The 23,517-nt window shown below is 35.5% G+C and overlaps 1 protein-coding gene across 1 annotated transcript in view; it reads left to right on the top strand.

Moving 5' to 3' along the window:
• Positions 1-1,709: 1,709 nt before the first annotated feature.
• Positions 1,710-23,517, top strand: part of LOC144447196 (protein jagged-1-like) — a 61,666-nt gene continuing 39,858 nt past the window's right edge. Inside the window, exons 1-2 of the mRNA XM_078137103.1 lie at positions 1,710-1,886; positions 2,013-2,309. Coding sequence (XP_077993229.1) covers positions 1,836-1,886; positions 2,013-2,309 — 348 coding nt within the window. The 5' untranslated portion in view covers positions 1,710-1,835. The remainder of the gene's footprint in view (positions 1,887-2,012; positions 2,310-23,517) is intronic.

Raw genomic sequence — 23,517 nt, 5'->3', positions numbered from 1 at the left:
GGGATATTAGGGAAATGAAGACATCAAATATGTAATTGAAATGAAATGATGTGGCGATAGCATAGAATACCCATGAGAATAATACGTGATGGTTTGAAATAACAATCTGACTACCCATATAATGTGCCTAAAATAACCTACCCAACCCCCGTCTACATGAGGAAAAAAAATAAACATGGTATAGATGAGGTGTCCGAAAACCAAAATACACAACGAATGACACCATAATAAACTTTCCTATAAAGACATCGGGGAATAGAGTCGGTGATATCTTCGTGAAAATAGCGGGAACATTTCGGCAAAGGGTAACAAATGAAAACTGTACCGAGCATGTCCACAGCCTAGACAAATAGTAAATGAATGTGTAAGCCAAGCAGTGAAAGTTAGCTCCCCATCACCGTTGCCAAAGGATTGCAAAGAATACCTTGTTATATGGAACACGCGAACACAGTGCACATTAAAATCCAATTATATTGATATTGCAAAAAAAAATGGCATTAAAAGCATCCGAGTTATCCAAAATCATGGGTTTGTATGAGAAAAAGAGTACAGACACGCGATGGGGAGTAGGTAAGTTGATAGCTGTTCGCATTGCATGCATGATGCATGCGGTGATCGGTCTAGGGCCATGTCTTCTACCATTTGCAATCGTGTACCAGTTGGTAACTGTTAGAACGAAGAATTCAGACCTGTCGATAAGAAATATTATACTACATTCTAGAAATTGTTATGGGACAAAAGTAAAAGTGTCTTTGTCCTGATAACAATGCCTCCACAAAGCATCCCATATTAGCAAAATACCATAACTGATATGCTGAGCGAAAATGACAGAAACTAATGTTACATGCTCCATCATTTACAAGCTTTAAAGTATCAAAAAAAATATTGCACCTGTTCCAGGAACCCACAACAAATCTTTATCTTTATATCAAATATCATTCCGACTCGCAGGTTCGAATTCTGAAGTCTCGTAAGATATAAAAGAGAGTTCCGTATTATTAGTCATGTCAAAGTGAACACAGTGTTGTTATTTTTGCACAAGTGGTGGTAAAGAGAGAGAGAGATGCAGATACTATGCAATTGGTATCCGAGAAACTGTATCCGTGGATGTACTTCCTTCCCCATGTCCTGTTGCGATGAACAGCGGTGGTGATGTTGAAAGGTGGTTGGGCAGTTTGTCGAGTGTGATTATGGCTTACATGTTGTATGTTGCTATCACATTCTGTTAATCCAATAACACTTGGTTGTTTTCGTCTATCAAACCAATTGCGTACGCGTGTCGTGGCGGCGTCTATCCCATTTACACTATGCCTCCCAATTACACGGAAATGATAGTATAGCACATTGACACACTGTGAACGTTTGTCGAGTTCGTGACGTCCTTTTGATCACCAGCATATTTCAGAGGCGTCGTCTACAAAAAACTTTTGTGGTTGCGCATGGGCGTTAAATGAAGCTGTACTGCCTGACAATGCATTCCAGAGAATTTTCGCCGATCGCAAAGGTTTTGGAGGTTTGGCGAGCTATCAACTTTCTGTAGTATCTGACTACAGCAAGTTGTTTACTTAGCGTTATTTAAGTTTTTGCTATAGTCAAATAGTCCGACAGACATTGGTTGCTGGCGCAGTATAACGTAATTGTACAGAGTCTGCGCACTTCGACCAAAAGAGAAGCCACCAAATAGCATTCACACTGTCCTACGTTCAGGTTCTACACAGGCTGGATATCGAATGTGAATTGCATGCCTCACTTCAACGACTTTTTGTGCCGTTCGGCGGCTTTTCCTTACATTTCTACGACAGCAGAGGCGTTGTGCCAAGTAGCAGTTTGAAGGCATGTGTCCTAGGATGGTTTTTGCCGCCTTGATTCTGCTAACTTTTACCAAGGTTCGTATGTTGACGTTTCACATCATTTCCATCTCCTCCTCGGAGTATCTCATAGTGATACTGTATTTTCCTTCTGTCAATTGGAGAACACTTCTGATACATTTTTTTTCTGTATTTTTCTATCAGGCCTCTGTCGCGTCAGGAATATTTGAACTGCAAATTTTATCGGTCAGAAATGTCGCCGGTGAAGTTTCAAATGGAGATTGTTGTGACGGAGTTCGAGTATCGGACGGTCCATGTAGTGAGAACTCGTGTGATACGCAAGTGGATGTCTGTTTGAAGGAATTCCAAAACATAATTAGTACCAATAGCAACTGTACTTTCGGGAGAATACGGAGCGAAATTTTAGGAGGGAATGAATTTTTTCTTTCGCCAGAAGACCAAGCAGGTCGTCTCAAACTGCCATTCGAATTTGGTTGGTTGGTGAGTACCGTTTTACTTGTGCAGCTTGGTTTCTTCCTTTCAGGCTCTAATAATAGTTCAACAGCATGTTTGGCATTCGCGCTTCCCTAGGACAGAAAGTTAACATTACCGGTCGTCTGCTAGTCGTCTGCTGACAGTTAGCAGAGGGAAAAAAGTTTCGTCATGTGGATTTTTAAGGTCAAATTTATCCGACCACAGCAAGGTCATTTAGTATTTTCGTTTGACGTGTAGCTGTCGACATGTGTCCGGAAGAAAATTGCGACAGGAAACGGTGGAGGATCTAGGTTGATACATTGTAACAAATTCCACTCTTCATGTGCAACTTTGCCAAGCAGACATACAGCAGGGGAGGGGGGGGGGCACGTAATAACACGACTCGGTGTAATGTGTGATATCATAATTTATAGGTCTATAGTAGAATTAGTTAAAAGCGTAACGGAAAGTTTTCACCAGCTAACTGTCGTACATATATATAGTGCATGATAGGCATTGCTTCATGGTCTGATAACTTTGCGAGGAATTTTTTGTCGACCTTCAATGTCCCTTAGTACTGAGGCCCGGGGCTGAAACAAATAATGTTGGCAAGATTTGCGTGTGCGTTGCGCAGGTTCCAGTGGAAATATTAGTACGTGCGATTTAAGTAGCTACTGTCGGGCTATGGTGCGTTGTGTTGTTGTGAAAGGCCCGCATGTCATCATGTATGTTCGTCATCGTGCTATTTTTGGGTCTTAGGGGGTTACGAACGAAAGACCATTGACTTTATTTATTATCTGATGTTCATATTATAACGTGCCCCAATTTTTTTTCTCTAAAATGATCGATGAATTAAGAGCCACCACACGTGGCTGTATAATACATATTGACTGACATTGTGTATTTTGGTAGAGTGTAATTAATTCTATGTTTGACGGGGAAGGGGGACATTTCCAACACGAAGGTAGCCCGGAGAACGGGATGCACGTCTTTCTTTTTGTATGAGGTAACAGTTCACTGATGTAAACCGCGTTCTCGTAGTAGTACTCTCCGGCTTGAAAGTACGTTGTGGATAAGCAAACCGACTTAATATTAAAAGTACACATTTTCTACCTAATATGAAGCTTGAATCTGAATCTAATTTAATTTTCATTGAAGTTGACAATTCTATTAATGATAATTTAGAGTCGATTTTCTGTAAGGTAATCACAGCGTGATTAAAAAGGATATTTGCATTTACTTTCGTTGATGCGTCGACACCATGCACCAGTGTGTGCTTCCATATTTTAGAAAGTCGCACACTATTGATTGTTGTGTCTAACTGTTATCTTGTCGGTTTTTTTGTATGTGGGTAGGCTAGGGTCATGGGAGAATGTAGGATATTGAAAGAAAGTGAAACTTGTTTATGGTGAACATGTTTACACATGTCTGCAGAGACAATTGGATTCATTAATCTTAATACATTGAGCAGTGTGGTCCTTACCAATCTTTTCAAGGACTCTATTCTTATTTAAAATCTGAAAAATATTTGCCAGTCTTTCGTTTTATTTGTTCTCAGCTAAACATTGGAAAATATATCATGAGAAATGTTAATGAGGCAAGTGCAAGTGTTGTGACTGCATTTTTAAATGGCCTATTGATCCTTAGGGCAGACCCATGTGTGTTGACAGTATATACTGGGTTTGAAATCAGTGCCTGGTATTTGAAAGGCGTTGATAACAGACCGTGAGAAAATTTGGCTTGAAGTAATTAATGACTGTGTATATCTAGCAATATAAGTAGTTAAGCTCAGGTGATCACCCACATACCTTTGGTGTGAAATACCACAATTTATATTTAGCTCTGACCTAGGTGACAACCATACAAGTTAGATTGGGGAACTTTGTGTTTACCCATTTAAATCTTCACTCCCACACACAAAGAATGTGAAAGCCACAGTTGTATTGTTTTCTGACTCAAGGCAGAGAGTACAAGGGATTTAAACTCCTGTCATACAGCAGGTTACTTAGCGCAGTGACTTGCGTTGTACTTTGTACTATGGTACATTATTAAAAGAAAGCCTCACTGTACTTCAAATATGTTTTGCTTTGTATTGAATAGAACCTGTGACTTGCCATTCAAAACTTTAAATGTTTCCTTGCTTGGAGTTTAGTTAGATGCAACAATTGAGATTATAAATAAATTGTGCATGTAATTGAATAAGCTAATTAATAAACATATATTTCAGTATTAGATAAATTATGTCGGTGAGATCTCAGTTACATAATCAGTGAAAAACTCCCGGCCTTCATTGATCGGTTTGAAACTAGACAAACATGTCAGACAATGGCTTGAGGTAAAAATAAAAACAATGGTTGTTTAGCGTGATGTGACATTGTGGTAAGGTGAATGACTGGAAGATTAACTACTTGCTCTAAATTCTATGTGATAAATGATGTAGTAGGGTTTTGACAGAAATAAAAGCCCCCCCCCCCCCCCGAAATAACTCGTCTCCATATCAGCTTGTTGTAATTGTTGAAAATTATATGTACTTTGAAATAATGAAATTAGATGAATAAAATGACAGTACTTTATGATGAAGAATGAGGCCATAACCATTGCTATGGAAACAGATTTGTCAATAGTATGTGAAATTTTACTTTACCAAGAGAAAAAAAACAAATCAGGCTGAACTGAAGTGATTTTTTATGGTTAAATAGTGTAAACCACCATTTGTAAAGATTTACAACAGTGTATTGTTGGAACTGAAAAGAAGTACTCCAGCTATGATGGCTGATGTCACAGGCATAGTTAAATTAAGCAACCTGAACTATAGTGCAGTGTTTGACAAGTTCCACTGATTCAATATTGGTCACTATTCATTCTTCCTTCCTTCCTTCCTTCCATTACTACTTCCTATCTTTATACCATTTCAATCAATATGTTTGTACAAAGGTAAAATAAAGGGCAAATTCAAAATGTATCCATTTGAAGTAGCATGGATGTTTGACTTAGTGAACACAAAGATGGGGGATATCATCTTTATTTTGCGTATCAGTGGACACAGACCTGTACATGACAAGACTTGGCCGATTGCCAAGAAATCACAGCTATACTATCAATTGTATCAAGTGTGGAAAAGATGGGCTCCAGCATCCTTCAGAGACTCCATCACCTCAAAGTTTATGAGTACTCGACAGTCCCATATGTACAGATGTCCACTTATTAAGGAACAAATCTATCAAATCACTGTTTGTGCCAAGGGACAATACACATGGCTTTGTTTGTTTGTGAAGTCCAGATTTAAAGAAGAAAGTAAAATGTCAGATACATTGATGGAATAATAAAAAGGTTGATTTTGTGACGTACTTATGACCGATGAGATAAAATGGCTTTAATAGTTATATGAAAGTTGGAGACCTGGGTTAGAGTCTACATTCAAAATATCCAAGTACTTCCATGAGAAATCCCATGTGGTTACTTTAGTCATTTCAGTTGGGGAACATGATTGTTGTATTGCTGATGGAAGTAAAAGGCATCAGGCATGTAATTAAAAGGGGGAAGGTATGTACATCAATCAACACTACGTATGTAGCTACAAAATAAATTCTATGTATGACATACACAAATGAAAATTTGAAATAGAATGCCATAGAGAATAATATGTATTTGTAAGATAGATTGACCTATAGTACGCAAGTCTAAATGGCTGTACTTGATAGCTTTGCAATTGATATGAGAATTTTTGACAAACCGCCAGATGCTATGCTACTACATGTACTGCAGTGGAGTTTAATCAAAACTGTTAAAAGCTCACATTAAACAGCTTTTATTAAAGAATCGACAATATTTATAATTTCTGATCCATGAATATAAAGATAAAACTTATCGAACTCAATACATAATACATGAATTTCAAATTAAGACAACTTTAATTCTTTAACAGAATATTTTTATTTCAGTCATACTATTTGTATAATTTTTTTTTCAATGTATCTGGAATTCTCATATTAGGTCAAATGTCTCTAACAGAGGTTTCTTTTTTTTTTGGTGAAATGTGAAGAATATTAATGTACAGTATATTGACAGTGTTAAATCGAAAGTTTTTTTTGTAATAGGATTACATGAGTCAGGGTATTAAAGATGAAATAACTTGATATAGTCATTTACCTTTTTTTTTTTACATCAACTGAGTAATTTTATTTCCTTGAAAATATCCAGAAATGCCATTAAAGTTTAGTTAGCAGTCCCTGGAGAATCCATTTGTGTCTTTTTGTATTGTTATCAGGGTGGTGTGGTGTTATATGTGTGCACACAAAATGGCTTGGAGATGGCTAATCATTACTACAGGGTGAGAGCCTCAGCACCTGCTGCCTTTACATAATGTACTATGAGGGGGTAATATTTCTTGAAAATTGACTGATAATTTGTTGTTTCTGTCAAAAAAAAGAGACACTATTTAACTAAAATTCATAATGCCATTCATTTGTTGCCGGGCAAATCATTATTTTAAGGATTTTAATGAACGAATATAGTAGTTTTTGAACTGAAATGCTTTTAAAGCTAACATCTCCACAAATATAGAAACATTACATAGCTGATTTGTTAAAACTCTAAATGGACACATTTCTAGAGCTAAAGTAAAGACCATAACAATTTTATATTGAGAATAAATATCAATGACAGTTTCTATCGTAAAGTGAAGAGAATGATAATAAATTTTGAATTTAATTATTTCATCCAGGTATTTATTAAATGACTGTATTATAGATTATGGCTTTCAAATATGAAATATCTTTTTACAGTTGTCCTGCTTGTTGAAAATAGAGTAGTAATTGTATGCATATGCAAGCGGTAGAGCCTTCGTTTCCATGGTAATAGGAGTACTGGCAGTGAAGTGATTTATTCTATGTTCAAGTTAGAATATTTGCTGTGGATTATTATTGTTAGAAACTTTATGTCACTCCCTATATGAGTTGATTAAACCTAGAATAAACAGTTCTAGCATCACATCTGATGCACACAAAGATTATTCAGTGAGTTGAAAATCAGGCAGGTAGTTTCAATCCTCCATAATGTCTATGAAAGGAGGAATCACGGATGGAAATTTACATAGATTTGCATAAATTGTCTTTCTTATTAAAATTGCATGAAAGTGTGGAATAGTGTTATGGATGTAATGGCATTTGACTCACTATAGTCCACCAGGTAAGCTAGTGTGGGAAAAGTGTTAAGTTTTCTAAGAGTGTTATGTACATGACAATAACTCAATTAGGGTTCTTTGTAAGCTGATGTTATTTCTTCCTTTTTTCTAGGACAATTGTCAATCTGGAAGTAGAAGTAGGGCATTATGTTAATTAGCTACATTGATAGTGTCATTGACAAATTCCAGTTAAGACAAAACAGAGACTGTTTTGAGAGTGAAATGGCAAGAATTAGACTTTTTGTTACAGTGTTACCATGTACCACCAAACATAAACCTATATACTTCACGTTTTCTATTGATATGCAAATTGGAGACAAGGAATAACCAGCAAGCACATGCAAAGCATGGTGGCTGCTTACTTCCTGCAAGTGTGCTGGTATGTAGTTCAATGCTCAGGAGATTGTACATTTACCCAATTTGTCCATGCGTTTTCAAATCATCAAAAAATCATTCATAGTTGATAACTCTAGCTCATAACTATCATCATAGTAACATTAATTAGTGACTTAAATTTGTGCATATATGTGGTAATTGCAAGTTGTATACTACACAGGGTTAGAATTCTGGTTGCATTTCAAGATTATGACATCTAAGCTTTTAACCTTGGTCATCATACTTTTGAAAGTATAGTGATTTTCAGTACTAGTTCATGCTTTTATGTAAATGAGGGTGAAAGGTCAAGTGTTCTGTAATTTCAACAGTAGTTGCATGACTGTACACGTGTACTTCAGATAGTTTGAGGCATAAATGCTGGTGTCTGTGTGTGTGCCAACAATATTTCATTTTTATGAGCACATATAAGGTTGTATATAGTGATAGCATTTCCATTAAGCTCTAATAACTAAGGTAGGAGAATTTACATACTAATGTAGCTACTGGGCATGCATGCAACCAGGTTATTAAACTATATACAAGTGATACTGTATGTACAGTGTCTCATTTATTCTATTCCAGACAGGTAATGTAAGTATATATTTGCACATGTACGGATCGACTTCTCTCAAACCTCTGTAACAGTAAAAAAAGTTGAATTAATCAATAATAGAGCCTTCTATAACCATGCACCAGAGATTTAATTGTGACATTTTATGAACAATAAATACTTAGCATAATATATGATACAACTATATCTGTACAGCAAAATTTTTGAATGAAAATAATTATAAAAATCAACTTCAACAAAAACAAATGTGAGGAAATTATGCCAGTATACATTTGTAAAAGTGACTAGTCATCCATAACGACGTGTGTAGTGCCATAATATTAAGTTGCTCTGATTCTTGTACAAATGTCAGACACAGACTTAAAAGTTCAAGTTTCGACAGTTTGTTGATACCATGAATTAATTTCATTTTTGATGCTGATGTGAAAAATAAGGTTGAAGTGAGAAATTCTGTTAGAAGAAGAAATTGGAAAAGGCAACTGTCATAGATGTGTAAGAACAGTTGTAAGATATTACACACTAAAGTGACAATATTGTTGTGTGTTTTACTCAAGTTGTTGATGTTTGTAGATATTTTCATGGTAATAGATACAATGTAATGCCATAGGTTCCATTAATGCAATAGTGTATGATCAGATTTAAGTCTGTTCTGAGGTTTACTGACAATGATGTAATATCACCATGCCATCCCATATCACATGGTCTCTCTCCAATCTGTTCTGAGGTTTACTGACAATGATGTAATATCACCATGCCATACATGATATATCCCATGGTCTCTCACCAGTCTGTCCAGATTACCAACACCCAATTTACTGTATTTAGTACACTGACAAGTACCTTGTCAACTGATTTCTCAAGAGATTGTAGGTTACCTTGACAACCATTCCACACATTGCTTCCAGACTTACAGATGTAATTTGGGGGTTAATTTGGTAGTTTTCATTCACATACAGTATTAATGGTGACAGTTACTCTGTGTACAACTTTCAAGATGGTTGTCCAAAGCATCAAATTATGTTGGTAGCTTGAAACATGGAAAGGTAACATAAATGTTGAAAAATACCAAGCATGCATGCATTCTAAATGATCAGTGCTCCTGCAAAAATCTTACATCTTCAAATGGGCTCCTTTTTAGTTCGACAAGTAAAGCAGTAGCAGTGATAGGGGATATACATTTCGTACTGTGTATCTATATTGCTGAGTGTAATGGTTGCAAGTGTTCAAGACAAGGTTTAACGTCACAACTATTTCATAAAATTTTTATAATTTAGCGTTGATGTGATTGTGTGGTCTACTAGCAAGGTTGAAATGAGAGAGCTAATCTTTGAGGAGATCCCAACCACGCTACATTGAAGATATAGTGCACACCCCAAGGTTTTCAATTTTTAGGTCAGTGTTGCATTTAGCCTAGGGAAATCCTTGTTCCAAATGACAACACTGGTCACATTTTTATGGTACGAACAGCCAGATTGAGTATCAGATCATGTCGACTGATACTTTCCAGGGTGATGAAAAACTAAGCCTGCTGATTAAAATAAATCACATTATTGTCTTCTGAATTTATTAGTGTCTTCGAAAGCACACTTTGATAGGTGATTCATTTTGCATTTATTCAGCTCTTTACTTTTTTGGTCGGCTACCATGGTAACCGATCAGGGCAGCTACAGATGGGGCTATTACAATTTTAAGTAGCCAGTATTTGACACACCCAAAAATGCATGCTGATTTTAGAGTGCAAATCAGTGATTCTTACATGAATGAAGGAGGCAACTTAATGGTATCGTAGTGTGACATTCCGGAGTAAAGGTAACACAACACAGGATGTTGTAACCAGAGAAATTTGCTAAAATGTTGACCTTTGTCGTCTAATTTTCTTGATGACTTTGTCTGGGTAACATTTTATTACCAACATTGAAATATTAAATATAATAATGATAATATTGCATAAATTTATGGAAACAATATTTTGTCACTCCATATATATATGTTCTAAATTAGATACAGGATTATGATCGTACATACAGAAGTTAACATAAAATGAATACTAAGAAATGTTTAATAAAATAAAACATTTCCTGATCAAAACCAATTCCATCTGTGGTCTGTATTAACTTACATCAATAATAATTTCATATTTCATATACATGTTGAACTTTCAAAGTATACTTTTATACATTAATTCATATGGTATTGTCAGATTTCAACTTCCGGCTTTAATTCTCATATGTTCGTTTCGGGGCCAACTTTGATGATTTGCTGTATCCCTGCCATGTTTCTACAGCTGCCTGTGAGAGAGAAAGCTGTGGTAGGGTTTTTCTGTGGTCATCAACAGTGGTTTCTTACAGTAAAAAGATGTGGCATCTTTTACTTGTGGGATGGGGAATTCCAAGTATTCAACATTGGCTATGGATGACTGCATAACAAACTGAAATTTGTCCTGTTTGGCTGATAGCACAAATAACATTATAAGCACTAAATTCATCTCAGCCATAATGTTTGTCACAAGATAAGTCTGTTCACAGTCTAATCTGGAAGGGTTCAGTTCGTACAAAGTAAAAAAATATGTCTATATATGGCAACAGGGTTGTAGTTGATACAGTGTGTTTTGGACTGTAAAATGACGACGTTGTTGTAAATGTTACAGGTTTGAAAACGCTGTCATATTTGTGAAGGGAGCAAGTACCCCTGGTTGTCTGTCATATGGAATGACTTAAGAGCATAAAAGTTAAGGTTAAAGAACAAATTGTATTTTAAATGTCAGAGTCGGCATAGACATACAAATTAAGGGGAACCAGGTGGGTTATATAGTATATGTAGTATGAAGTAAATGGACAACAGTATGAGGTATGTGGTAGAAGGATGATTGGTTGTTGCATTTGTCTGAAGTTATAAATGAGGATGATGAAACTGATTTCAATTTGGGGTAAGTTACAATTTAGGATTCAGCAACATAATCAGCATAGGTGTCGAGACACAGAACAATACCAGTGGACATACTTTCCCACCACCAACCTACATGCCTTAGTAGCAGTCTTTTTTGACAAACCTACCAGCTGTAGACAGTAAACAGTACTCATGTTACAAACAAATTTTTTCTCATGATTGCTACAACATTGATTGGCCTTGCTGCTGTTGTTTGTGTGCATGTCAAAAGTGAACGCAGTCGATGACTTCATGCATCATATTCTGTCATGCATGCAGACTGCTTTCTCAACAAATATTTATTTCATATTTCCCACAGAAAATGGTTCCAGTGTACTGAGCCATGTGTAACAAAACAGTATGGGCGAGTATTTCCAGAAACATACCAGGGAAATTTTTTAACAAACACGTCCCTGTCAGTTTGGTGAGATGAAAAGAAACTATCAAATAAAAAGTATTTGTGGAAATCCCATAAAAAACAATAACTACCATGCACACACACTGTTACTACTACTATAGAGTATTCATGATGTGTGACATGGTCATTGTAGAAGGCTTGGTCACAAAAATCATAGACTAATAGCTGGTATTTCTTGACAAGTTTGATAGAATCCACACAGACCTACTCCTAAAACTAGTAGAAGCTTGTTTGTTTTTAAATTACATAGCAACTAGGAAGAGATACTTTAGCTGAACCCAGGTGACTTATTTCCAAGTTGTTTTTAAATCTGCTTTTAAAGGCACTAGTGATCAGCTGAAGATGCTTAAACCACTCCATTTTGTCTTCACTATTACTGTTAGTAATGTACATTTGAGTACAGTATATTGTGTGTGTAGAACTGCGTGACCCAGGGTTTCTAGCATGGCAGTCTAGTAAATTGTACTGGTTTTTCAATTCACTTTTATTGCCTTTTATGGAGTACTTTGCAGACTTAAGCCCTATCTAAACCATCACAGAAAAGTAGTAATTGTCATTTTATGACTTGAGGTAGCTTGATGTATATCTGTCTCTGTTTAGGAGTCTCCTCCCTATCTCTTGCAGTGAGTTCTACTACATAGTGTTGTAACATGCAAGGCTATTTCTAGACAAACACAGTGGATTCTAGTAAACAATGGCATACTAGTAGACAAACACACTCATTGGAGAATATAGTATACATTTTGGTGACCCACATGCAGATTCTGTACGCATACTACCAGCAGAAAATGACTAGTAAATTTATTTTCTATTTAGGGGGCACAGTCTGTCATCATAGTGATTTAAACCTAGGGAGAAACACCTGACCACCTACTAGAAACTATACAACTACTGTGTATGCTTGAAGCTTTCCTTGGCTATCATGAGTAGTAACACTTACAGTTTCACAGAAAAGAGTATATGCACTGTGAAGTATGTTAGAATAGAGAAACCCCATCTGCAGTTTACTTTACACAACCATGGACTATGATGCACACACACACACATACACACACACATACACAGCACTGACGTCAACCATGGGCCTTGGAATTCTGGGATATCTCCAATGGAATGCCTGCTCTCTAAACACTCTTTACATAAAAAAGATAAACATTTTCAAATATAGACCAAGTGTATGACCTTTTTGTTCTATGCCTGTGTCAATACAGTCCTAATGTCTCCACTTTTATAAATATCCTGGATCATTTGATAGCTGACATTATGTATGTCCCAGATATCATTTATTTTGATGTAGTATATTCAGCTGTGATAAACTAGAACATCCTATCCCATAGAGTTAAGACCCACATTGTGATGATGTTGATACACATTTCATGATTTTAAAAAATCCACCTGAAATATTGCCTTACTATTGTTACTATTTGCGTCCTGTTTAATAATTCTCTGAATGGATGATATTTTAAACGTAGTTTTATAACTAATATGATTATAAAATGCTCAACTCTAGATATTGGCCTTGTGAGCGCACTGAGAGAGCTAATTCAATTGGATGCCCAGCTGCATCTAGAGCAAGCTTACACTTTAAAGTTTCCATGTTTGATTACGACAACTTTCAACTCAGATCCGGTTTCATTTCCCCAGTTATGAATTCAGATTATGTTCCCAATAAATTATGTTTCTCTTATAATAAAGATAAGTCAAATATAACCAAAAGGATATAATTGATGACAAATATTATAGTTTAGGTAATGTAACATGATATGTTGTATTTGATTATGTTAATTGTTAACGGGATTCATTGAAAGTCCAATGTTGGTGAAAATGCTGGTCTTTCATGCTCTGGTGATTTATTTTGATTCCTGAGCTGAAGACGGAAGTAGTTATGCAATGTTATGGCAGTTGATGGTAGATGTCAGGTGAAAAGCAAAATAAAAGATTATAAAATCAAAATCAAAACAAATGTTTCATTTGTAATTGATTTGTTTAGCTAGCATTTATATAACTTCAGTTTACAGTTTTCTCACTTGATAAGTTAAAAGGTTAGCAATTTTTTTTAAGTCACAAAAAAGACACCAAACCCAAAATTTTGACTTTCGTAGTCTAATTGAACTAGTTGCTCCAGAATGGATGTTTTCAGTGTATACTTCTTTGCTCTGTCGTTGTGGACCATGTAAAATATCGTCATAGTTACACATATACGTGTATTTGCATAATCAGCTAATAATTGCAAGAAGAAGTCCCGAACAACTGACTATGACAACATAAATAGATGTTTGTAGCTTAATGGTCAGTCAAACTGGTGATACATATTATCCAGTCAGAAAAAAATGTTATTTTTTTATCCTGATTCTTTCAGTATATTTTAAAACTGATGGGTGGTGTTGTTTTGGTTTTGTTCTGATCTAGGTCATAAAAACAATGTTCATCTCTCACTTCCCATATCTGAAACAAGTTTTCAAAGTACATGAGCAATGTCACATATCCTATCATATAGTGCAACGTTTCCAAAATTGAAAATTAGCATAATACTATATATACATTTCAGTGGGAAAATGGCAAAATAAATTCCTTCCTATCTCCATTTTTTTCAATTTTTCTTCTTTCTTTTGACTGCCAGTAATTTGTGATTTAGTTCATAGAAAACAATTGTTCACCTCTTCCTTTTTTTTAAAAAGTGGACATACTTTATATTGCTACCCTGGTAGTACATGTAGACTAAGTATCGATATGTGTCTTGCTATCAGTACACAAAGTAAGGTTTCGCAATGACTGTAACTTTTAAGGGTTGCTGGTATCAAAATTAGGACGTCCATGTTCTAAACATGGCATCAGGGCTAGGCATTAGACTGGCATTGGCATGCTAATCGATCAGCTGAAAGTGATAGGTCACCGCCCAGCATTTTATTGGCTACTTACAAATATGATTTATCATGTCAAATTTACACCCTCTAGACAAAAATATTTTCTTGGGAACATGCTTATGTGTAATCGAAATTCAGTTGTGTGTAACATCTTGATAATTTTTTTTCTTCAGTTTTTAGATTGAGTTGATGAAGTGTTCTATGTTGACAATGAGATACAATAGGGTATTGTTCAGTTTCTCAGTCGTTCAAGGACTTCTTGTCAATTGTGTGATGATATATTACACAGAACAGTGTTCTATTTTTGTTAGCTTGCCCTCTTTTTCATTCCTTTAGTCAGGCTTTTATTGACGACACAAATATATTAGGCCAAGGGAATTATCTGTATTCTTCCTGTACTGTGGTAAAACCTAACGATAGCATAGAATCCAAAAATTAAAAGTATTAAAATTTCGTTGATAATAATATGTAATATATTGTTCCAAGTTCCAAAAAGGCTGAAATTTGCAATTAGTTTGCTTTAGCATTATTTCAGAGATAAATAATATTGATTAGCAAATATATCCTCTTTTTTTTAAATTTTGAAATAAGTGTGATTTTCTGTAAATACAAGATTACACCATAATACATTGATTGTTGATAGTGACTTAATTTGCATACCATGTACAAACGCTGACAAACTTGGAAAAGTTTTTTTTTTTTTTAATTTTATGTTTGATTGAAAACCTAAAAATTTGTTTAGAGTAGAATCGTCAGCATTAACACAGGGTTACCAAGTTATCAAAATTGTTGAAATAATTCTCCAAATCCATTATTTCATTATTTCAAAATGCGTGTGCTTATAAAGTGATTAAAGTAATAGGATCAGGTGTTGCCATGGTGATGAGATGATCCCAGTGGTATGTGGATGTCTGTTCATTGAGACCCATTTCATTTATAGTGAAGTGTTATGGATTCTGACAGTTTTACTTGACGTAAAGAGATTTACGGATTATTCTTACAATTATACCGGGCTTCACTTAATAGAAGACGATTACTGCCTTCCCACTATCCACATACAAATACTCAAATTCGTACCCTCATTCAGTTGTTAATTTTTTTTCATCTTTGAACATTGTATTACACTTTTTATGGTGAGAACCTACCCATCCAAATCCATAAATTGTGCAGATGAGTTGTATTTGAAGCATTTTGTCAAAATATGACAAATTTTCAGTGAAAATCTGCAGCAGATGGGTGTCTGAAGTACTGGGGGCTGTTATTTTAAGTGGTTGAAAATTAAAGCGTATAACAACCAGTATAATTCATTAGTTCACATTGTACTTGTCTGGGTTTTGTTCTCCTGTTTGACGTAGATGAACTATAAATTGATCAAAAGGGAAGGTAATTTGAAGAGTACAAGTTCTAATGCAATAGTGGTTATTTGCTTTTTCTCCGGCTCTGACAATTTGAATTGTTACTTGAAATATCCTGTTAGTTGTCAATTGCGTATAGTATCATCACCGATATGTTGGCCGAGTAGTAGTGACTGTATGTCAGGTTTGAGCTTTCATGAAATCAATACACACAGGCAATTATGCAAATTCTTATTGACACGGTGGCTTTCATTGACGAGAATTCTAGTTACCTAGGCATTTGCAAGTATACATCATAACTCAGCTGTTGAGAAGCACATCCCTGGATTTGGAAAGCCTTATTAGGCTAAGACTCTTGGGGGTAGGCTAGTACATCATGTGTGTGATTGTACCATATTAAAACCCATTCAGTGTACACTTGATTGCTATGGTTGATGTAGGCACCGCCAAATTGCTTTGAAAATTAGGTTTGCATTCATGTAGGGTAACACATCAGTTATTCATTGTTGTCAGTTATTATTAAATTTATGCACAACGACATTCATAAAATTTTATATGGACATGGCAAAGTTTTTCTTATGAATATTATCACAAAGAAGGGAGAGAGACTGTGTGTGTGTGTCTTGGATGGTTCATTTTTGACTGCTTGGAGCACTATTTAATCATTTTTGACAGCACCTCGATCATTTATTCTGTTGGCTTGACTTCATTTTGTCTATTTTTTTTCTATTAAAATAATTTCTTTCTTGTGAACAAATGCAGATCAATCCTTTCTATAGAGAAAGGAAACACAAGCATTTATGCTATATTTATTTGCCTCAAATCAATAGCAGTATATTGATGCAACAAATATTTTACTTCCAACTCCAAAAAAAAAAAGTACAGATACAGCTGTATGTTGTACATACAGGTATGGGGTTGATATTTTTATTTGCGCAGGACTAACATCGTTTTCACAAAAGTGTTTGTTTGTGGAAGTAGGCCAGCTTTCTAGTGGTTTCAAAAGGCTTGATGAGAGAAAATTGCCAGCATGAAAATGCATGAGTCCCCTCGATCAGGATAATACTGTATGAACCAGTCTCAAGCAATTGATTATAGTGGAAAAGTAGAAAAGACATCAATACTCTGCTACAGGCCATATGACTTGCCGTCCAAATAATTCATATGTTGTTGTTCTCAGAGAATTCAATTTTTGCCAATGATTGTTGTAGTGCGAGGAAACCAGTAAAATGTGGTATTTAAATTTTTTGATTACTGAATATAAACATGAGGATAAGTCAGTGCAGCATGAGATCGTAGGAAGGGAAATAACATAAAATAAAACTGAAAAAGACATAAAATTAGTGCAATATTATACCAGCAATTTGGCTAGGTTTCCTCTCCTAGTTACATACAATATTATGTTGTATGTTGAAATTTGAATTGTAAATAATTACCTGCAAAAGTGTAAAATGTTTGTTATGTGATGAGGGTTACAATGATAACAGGTATCATCTATACTCTCTGTGTATTTAACATTTCCCCTGAAAATGCAATTTCATTCTAAGAATAGTTAATGCCGAAAATTGATGAAATTTAGCCTCAGTCATATCAAGACTTGGGATCAGATTTCAAAACTCGGTGTCCTTGCTCACATTAATTTTTTTGTAGCAACTCAGTTGAAAGATGATAGGCCAAAGAAATTGCCCCTTGATGTTGTAAATTTGAACGCTTCCAACCGGCACGGATCAGAGAGGTACAACCCAAAATAGATAGTTGGAAGAACATAAATGGATCGCTATGACTTTGGTTCATGGGATTATTTATGTTATGTGTTAGTAATTAATGGATGTTTGATGATAAACACCCTCCGTAAGGTCAGGAACTGTGTGGAGTGATACATCCAACCACTATTGCCCTGGTTTCTTGTCCCTGGTAGCAAGCAGTGCTATATTTAAAGCGTACTCGTCCTCGTGCCCATAATTACAGTATTTTTAGTGTGTTTGTATATAATTACCATATGGGTAGGGTGGTAGTGAAAGGTGAGGAGGACCAGCGGATTAGTCACACTCCCTAATACCCGGAGATTGATTCTATACAATAGAGAGACCATTCCAAAATCTCTGGTTTTGATTAGTTAGGCTCGTCCTTCCAATTTGCTGTGAGAAAAGGATGCAATTATCCCAGCTGATTTTTTACACACATTTCTAACTAAGATGGAAATTGGGTAAAGTCTAAAACCAGCCGGTCGTGTTTGTTTTTAATTTGTGAACTGATTTATTTTGATATTGAAAACACGCTTTTAAGTATTTCAGAATAAATAGCAAGCATGTATTTTACTGTAATGATTGTAATAGTGCTACAACACTGGTAATAGTACGAGTGTTCAATTTGACAGGCATCCCTGGAGATGTTGGAAAACAAACCAGCTATATCATGGTTCAGATAGGGGGTATGTATTACAAATGAACTTGGAACATTGATGGAGAAGAGGATAGCCTTTGGCTTGCTTTGGAGTCCTATGGGGTAAAAAGTCCAGCAGAAACATGAAAGTTTCATTGCGATAATATATATCATCATTTGCACAGATAGTACGCAAGTAAAAATTAACATAAGTGAAATTGTGTCGTCTCGTAGTAAAATCAGAATCAGGTCAGCTCAAGGGTTTGTCATTTGCCCTGCTTTGTATGAAAGCTAGTGCATTTACAAAAGGCTTGTTGAAGGTGAACTTGATGAGCCAGAACAAATGGAAAGGTAATAGTAGCCACGTGACATGACATCATGCCACTACGCTTCACTACATTGCTATTAACATGCCTCTGATCAGTGCATAGTTCCCCCATTATAAACAAAATCCACACATTTGGACTGATTTGTATTCCACCATGCATGCAGCACATCTGAAGCCAACCTTATACATTTCAATTGTGTTAGCTAATGACTTGACAATAGACCTGCATGTTGGCAAATTGATGAATAAACTAGCCCACAAAATGACAAAGTGTATACTTAATGTATGTACACACCGTCCATATCTGATCAACGCTCTGACTGCAGCTTAGATTTACAAGCTTCAAATTGCCCTTCCAAAATATAGACTTCATATCTAGATAGACAGTCAATTCTGATAAAGCAAACATTCCGCAGAGATGAAGATAAAAAAACAAACATGGTGGACATAAAAAAATGAAGTAGTTGTTGAACTTTTGGTCAGGTAGAGATGATGTCAGTTTGATGTGTGCACATAATGTCAGTTTACACAAAACTTGAAGGGAAACACTTGGGATACGGGGTACTTGTGGATTGGTTCTTTTGTTTGGTTGACCCCAGTCTGAGAGTCAGACAGTGATACAAAGCATATCTCTCCCACTGTGATCATCCAATGTGTAATTCATCGCATCAAACATGGTGTCCCCCTCATGACATTCCAGTGTAGATCTCTCTACATCAATATTGTTCCAGGGATACTGTCTGTATTTCTTACACAGTATATTAATTATGCTTAGCTGACTTCCAGTGACAGCTCTTCTTTCAAATGATTTCAAACTCAATGAATTCTTCTTCTGTGGAGATAATATTGTAAGATTTTGTGAGCATAATTTTTTTTTTTTTTTTTTACACATCGAAGTGTTCTACTTTATAGTGTAAAAGCGAATGCCTGAGAATTAATGATCTTACTATGTTAATTTCAATTTCATGTGTTTTTTCCACTTTGATGTTTTTAAGTTTGAATATTGCTTCATTTATTTGCCATCCAAGTGTCATAATTTATTCTCCTGCCAAATTTTTTGCCAGTCATACACCAAATTTTCTCATGCATCCTGAATATAAAATGTTTGGTGAATGAAATACTATTTTAAAATAAAAATCAATGAAATTCTGCAAAAAAAATGGTCTTTTGATAAAAGGAACATATTGTCAGTATTTGGCCATCAGAATTTGAACCTGGGAAAACAAAAAGGAGCTTATTTTCATAACAAATATTATTGTTTTGCAAAATACCATAGTCACTGTTTGGATAATTTTCTGGCAAGCACACTCCAATGCATCTACACAAACTCCACGATAAAAAATTGAGAAGAAAAAAAAATGTTTGCAATTAAGATGACTTGAGAAGCTTGGTTATTGAAGACTTGAAAATTCTGACTAGTTAACTATGATAGTAGCAGGTGGAAATTGGTGTGGATAAGAAAAAAGTTGAAAATCGAAAAGGTTGGTTTATTGACTGGAGTTTGTATTGGGTTGCTGATAGATCAATATCAGGGAAACAAAGCACAGTTCAATACTGGAGTAGGTTTTCTTGTTCACTCTTCATAGCAAATGAAACGTAAATAGTGTACTGCATCCATGCTTAAACTACAGCGGATATGTACACCTGTATAATGGACACATTGTTAAACACACAGTAGTGATAAGCAGAGTGATTTTCTAAGCCTGATTCAATTGTCTGTTAGGTTATTTCAGAAATTAATTCAATTTACTGTTTCTTTCTTTGGGTCTCATTGAATATACTATAGGTGCATGTTTCCACTGTAGAATGATGGGTTTTGGAACAAAAGTTGTATTTCTAGTACATCTGTAAGGTTTTGAGTGTGAAGCATTCATTTGCAAATTTGTTTTCATTGTGCAGTCCTGCGATGTTTAATTTGGTATCATCAAGAGAGAGTAATTGAAATGCGTTGTTATCACGGTGACAGGGAGAAATGTGTATTTTGTAATAATGAAAGCAGTAATCACTAGGATGAGCATAGGCGTGGAAAGATTGATTTCATTAGAAAAATGTAAAAAATCAAACAAAGAATATCTGAGAGTGATAATTAGTGTAGAATTATGATGCAAAGTAGGTAGGTTTGTATTATCTGTATTATGACTGTCATGGGTGTAGATAGTTAAAGATATATGATCAGACACTGAGGGATGAGAAAATCCCCACCAACTGCATTAAGGAGGATTGGGAAAAGCAAATTGTAGCAGTCTGTGTAAGCCTCCGGTGGATATATAAATGATATTAGAAACACAATTCTGGAACAAAATCAGCTTACTGACCCAGTTTTGGGTAAAGATGAATGAAGTTGGAGTTTGAGGCATGCATTGTACTTTATAGTGTAATGTGAGACATTTTACATGTACTAACACTTGCTGGCACAGTGGTCACCATGTGCTTGCACCTGTTTTCATGCTGGGATCGTGTACTCTTTATACAGTCATCAAATACACTTGAATTTCACCATTACATTACATTGTGAGTGGTTTGAGGTGATTCTGTGCAATTTTTGGGCACTGTCTCAATTATACATAGCATATGATATGTCTGTAGTTTATCTTGCATCTATTTTTATTCAATTCTTACTTCCACATGTGGACCAGGTCCATGCAGCGAAGACAAATAATAACATACGAAGTGTTCAAACTCTCATACCAAAATGTCAACGTTTTAAAAATAATTAAATAATGAAAAGTGTAGATTGATCTATATCTTAAACTAGCAACATTATGTGTGTGTCAGCGTGAGGCTTGTATTTTTTATGAATCTTAGTTTGACATAGTTGAAATATTGCTGGTTAATCTTGTTGTCTATATTGCATTCCCTGAAGACATCTGTAATTGTGTCACCCAATGAAGAGAAATTGGTTAGATAAAGAATTGTACTATTGCCTCAGGGTGTTCATCACATACAAACTTGTCGGCCAGTCACTGGTGTCATGTGACCTCATTGTCTGTGTACTTCATCACTACAAGTTCATACTAAACATACAAGTCTACCTTCTGTTACCTCGACTCTAGTCGATTTTCTGAGTCCAATTTTGAAACTTTTAATATTTCTGTTCATTCAGTAGAGATTAATAGTTAATAGACGGTTGCGTTGTGATGACAAAAAAGACTGATATATGTATGATAGTGAAACAATATCTCCTAACGGTTGTAAGAATATAGCATTTAAACCCTTTTCACTGTCGTGTTTAGTATAATGGCATGTTGTTTCCCTAAAGATGGTCACAGTGAAAAGGAAAATGGTGTTTTCCAGTGTAGGCTCAAGTATCCTTGGCAAACACTGTTGGTGGTAGTGATACTGGCCTTGCTGCCCCACATGTGCCTCAGAGTGAAAAGCTATGCCATGGCAGTAGTTGCTGTTGAGTAATAAACTGCTATCTCTTCAGACTGGAATGTTGGTAGTTGGCGAAAATCTCACAGAGACGTTGGGGGTCAAAAGTTGAAATCTTCATTCAAACGGTTATGCATCTCTAAGTCCACCAACTGACTTTGCCATGGAAACTGGCACCGACTCGCTATAAATTTGTTAGCTGGTTCCAATAAATGATAATGGCAGAATAATAGGCGGTGATGACGTCAGTGCCTGTCTAAAATCTGAAGAACTTCAAATATTTGATACTCTAGAAAGTCGGCTTGGACCCTGTCAACAGTTAGCTTCCACAGATTTTTGACCCTCCTTTCTGAGTTCATAAATCAGCAGGGACCTTTCTTACAACTCATTTACAAAGTTTACTTTTTTTTTGCAGGTTTTTTCTTTGAAAGTTTGTGTTTTTGTATACAAATGAATTTGATGGCTATTTAGGAAGATCATTTTAAAAAAAGTTTGTGTTTGTTAGAAATTAGCAGTTTGAGGGAAATCAGTGGTCAAACTCAGACTACACATCAAATGTGTACTTTGGCAAAGCTATGAAAAATTACAAAAACTGATTTGAATAAGTTTTGGTGATGTTGGTCATAAAAACAGAAGATGAATAAAAGTTGTATCTCATGATATTTATCCACTATCATGTCAAACATTTGATGATAATGATGTGTTTTGAAAAGTTCTAATCCTTGCCACATCACAGTTAAGCTTTTGTTTGTTTCTCTCAAATCATAAATGTCTCAGATGTGATGAGACACACGAATGTTTCCTTTATCACACACACTCATCATCTAGAATTGATTTGGGGGTAGCCAGCCAAGTAGATTTAAAGAGGTAATGTTTAGCAGAAGTGGCATTCTTGCACATCTTGGAGACAACCTAGTGCTGTCAGGGGCAGGAAACGGGATTAGACAGCTGCTTACCAAACCACATACCTGATACTGCATGAATGGCAAAAAATGAAAATTGACTCTTAATCTTATCAGGGTTGTGGGAAAGTCTTTTGAGTGATTGCCTGGCATTTCCATATATGGATGTATGAGGGCACTAGACAGTCAGATTGGATTAAAACATCATCAATGTGGCTTTGCTATCAGAACAACTTCATATACTAGATATCTTGAATGAAAAATTGTGTCATATCGTATGAACAAACAATATTCATCACATATTTCAGAGTATAATGACCGTTAATGATGAACACCCTTTTGATGAAAGTTATGACGGAGATGTTTTGAAGATGTTTATCATCAAAGATTTGAGGACAGGGTCTGTCAAAGTGAATGTCATTTGTTCCAGCACTAAAAGAAGGGCATGGACAATGGTAGACATCAAATCCATTTGGTTGGGACAACCATTTATGCATTGTACCATAAATTTTCTCAGTAGTGGTAGATTTTGTCAACTAGTAATGAGAATACAAGTGACAG

This window comes from Glandiceps talaboti, chromosome 2, assembly GCF_964340395.1.
Source record: "Glandiceps talaboti chromosome 2, keGlaTala1.1, whole genome shotgun sequence".
NCBI lineage: Eukaryota > Metazoa > Hemichordata > Enteropneusta > Spengelidae > Glandiceps > Glandiceps talaboti.
Note: the sequence above shows the minus strand (reverse complement) of the source record. Positions and strands in the feature narration are given on the sequence as shown.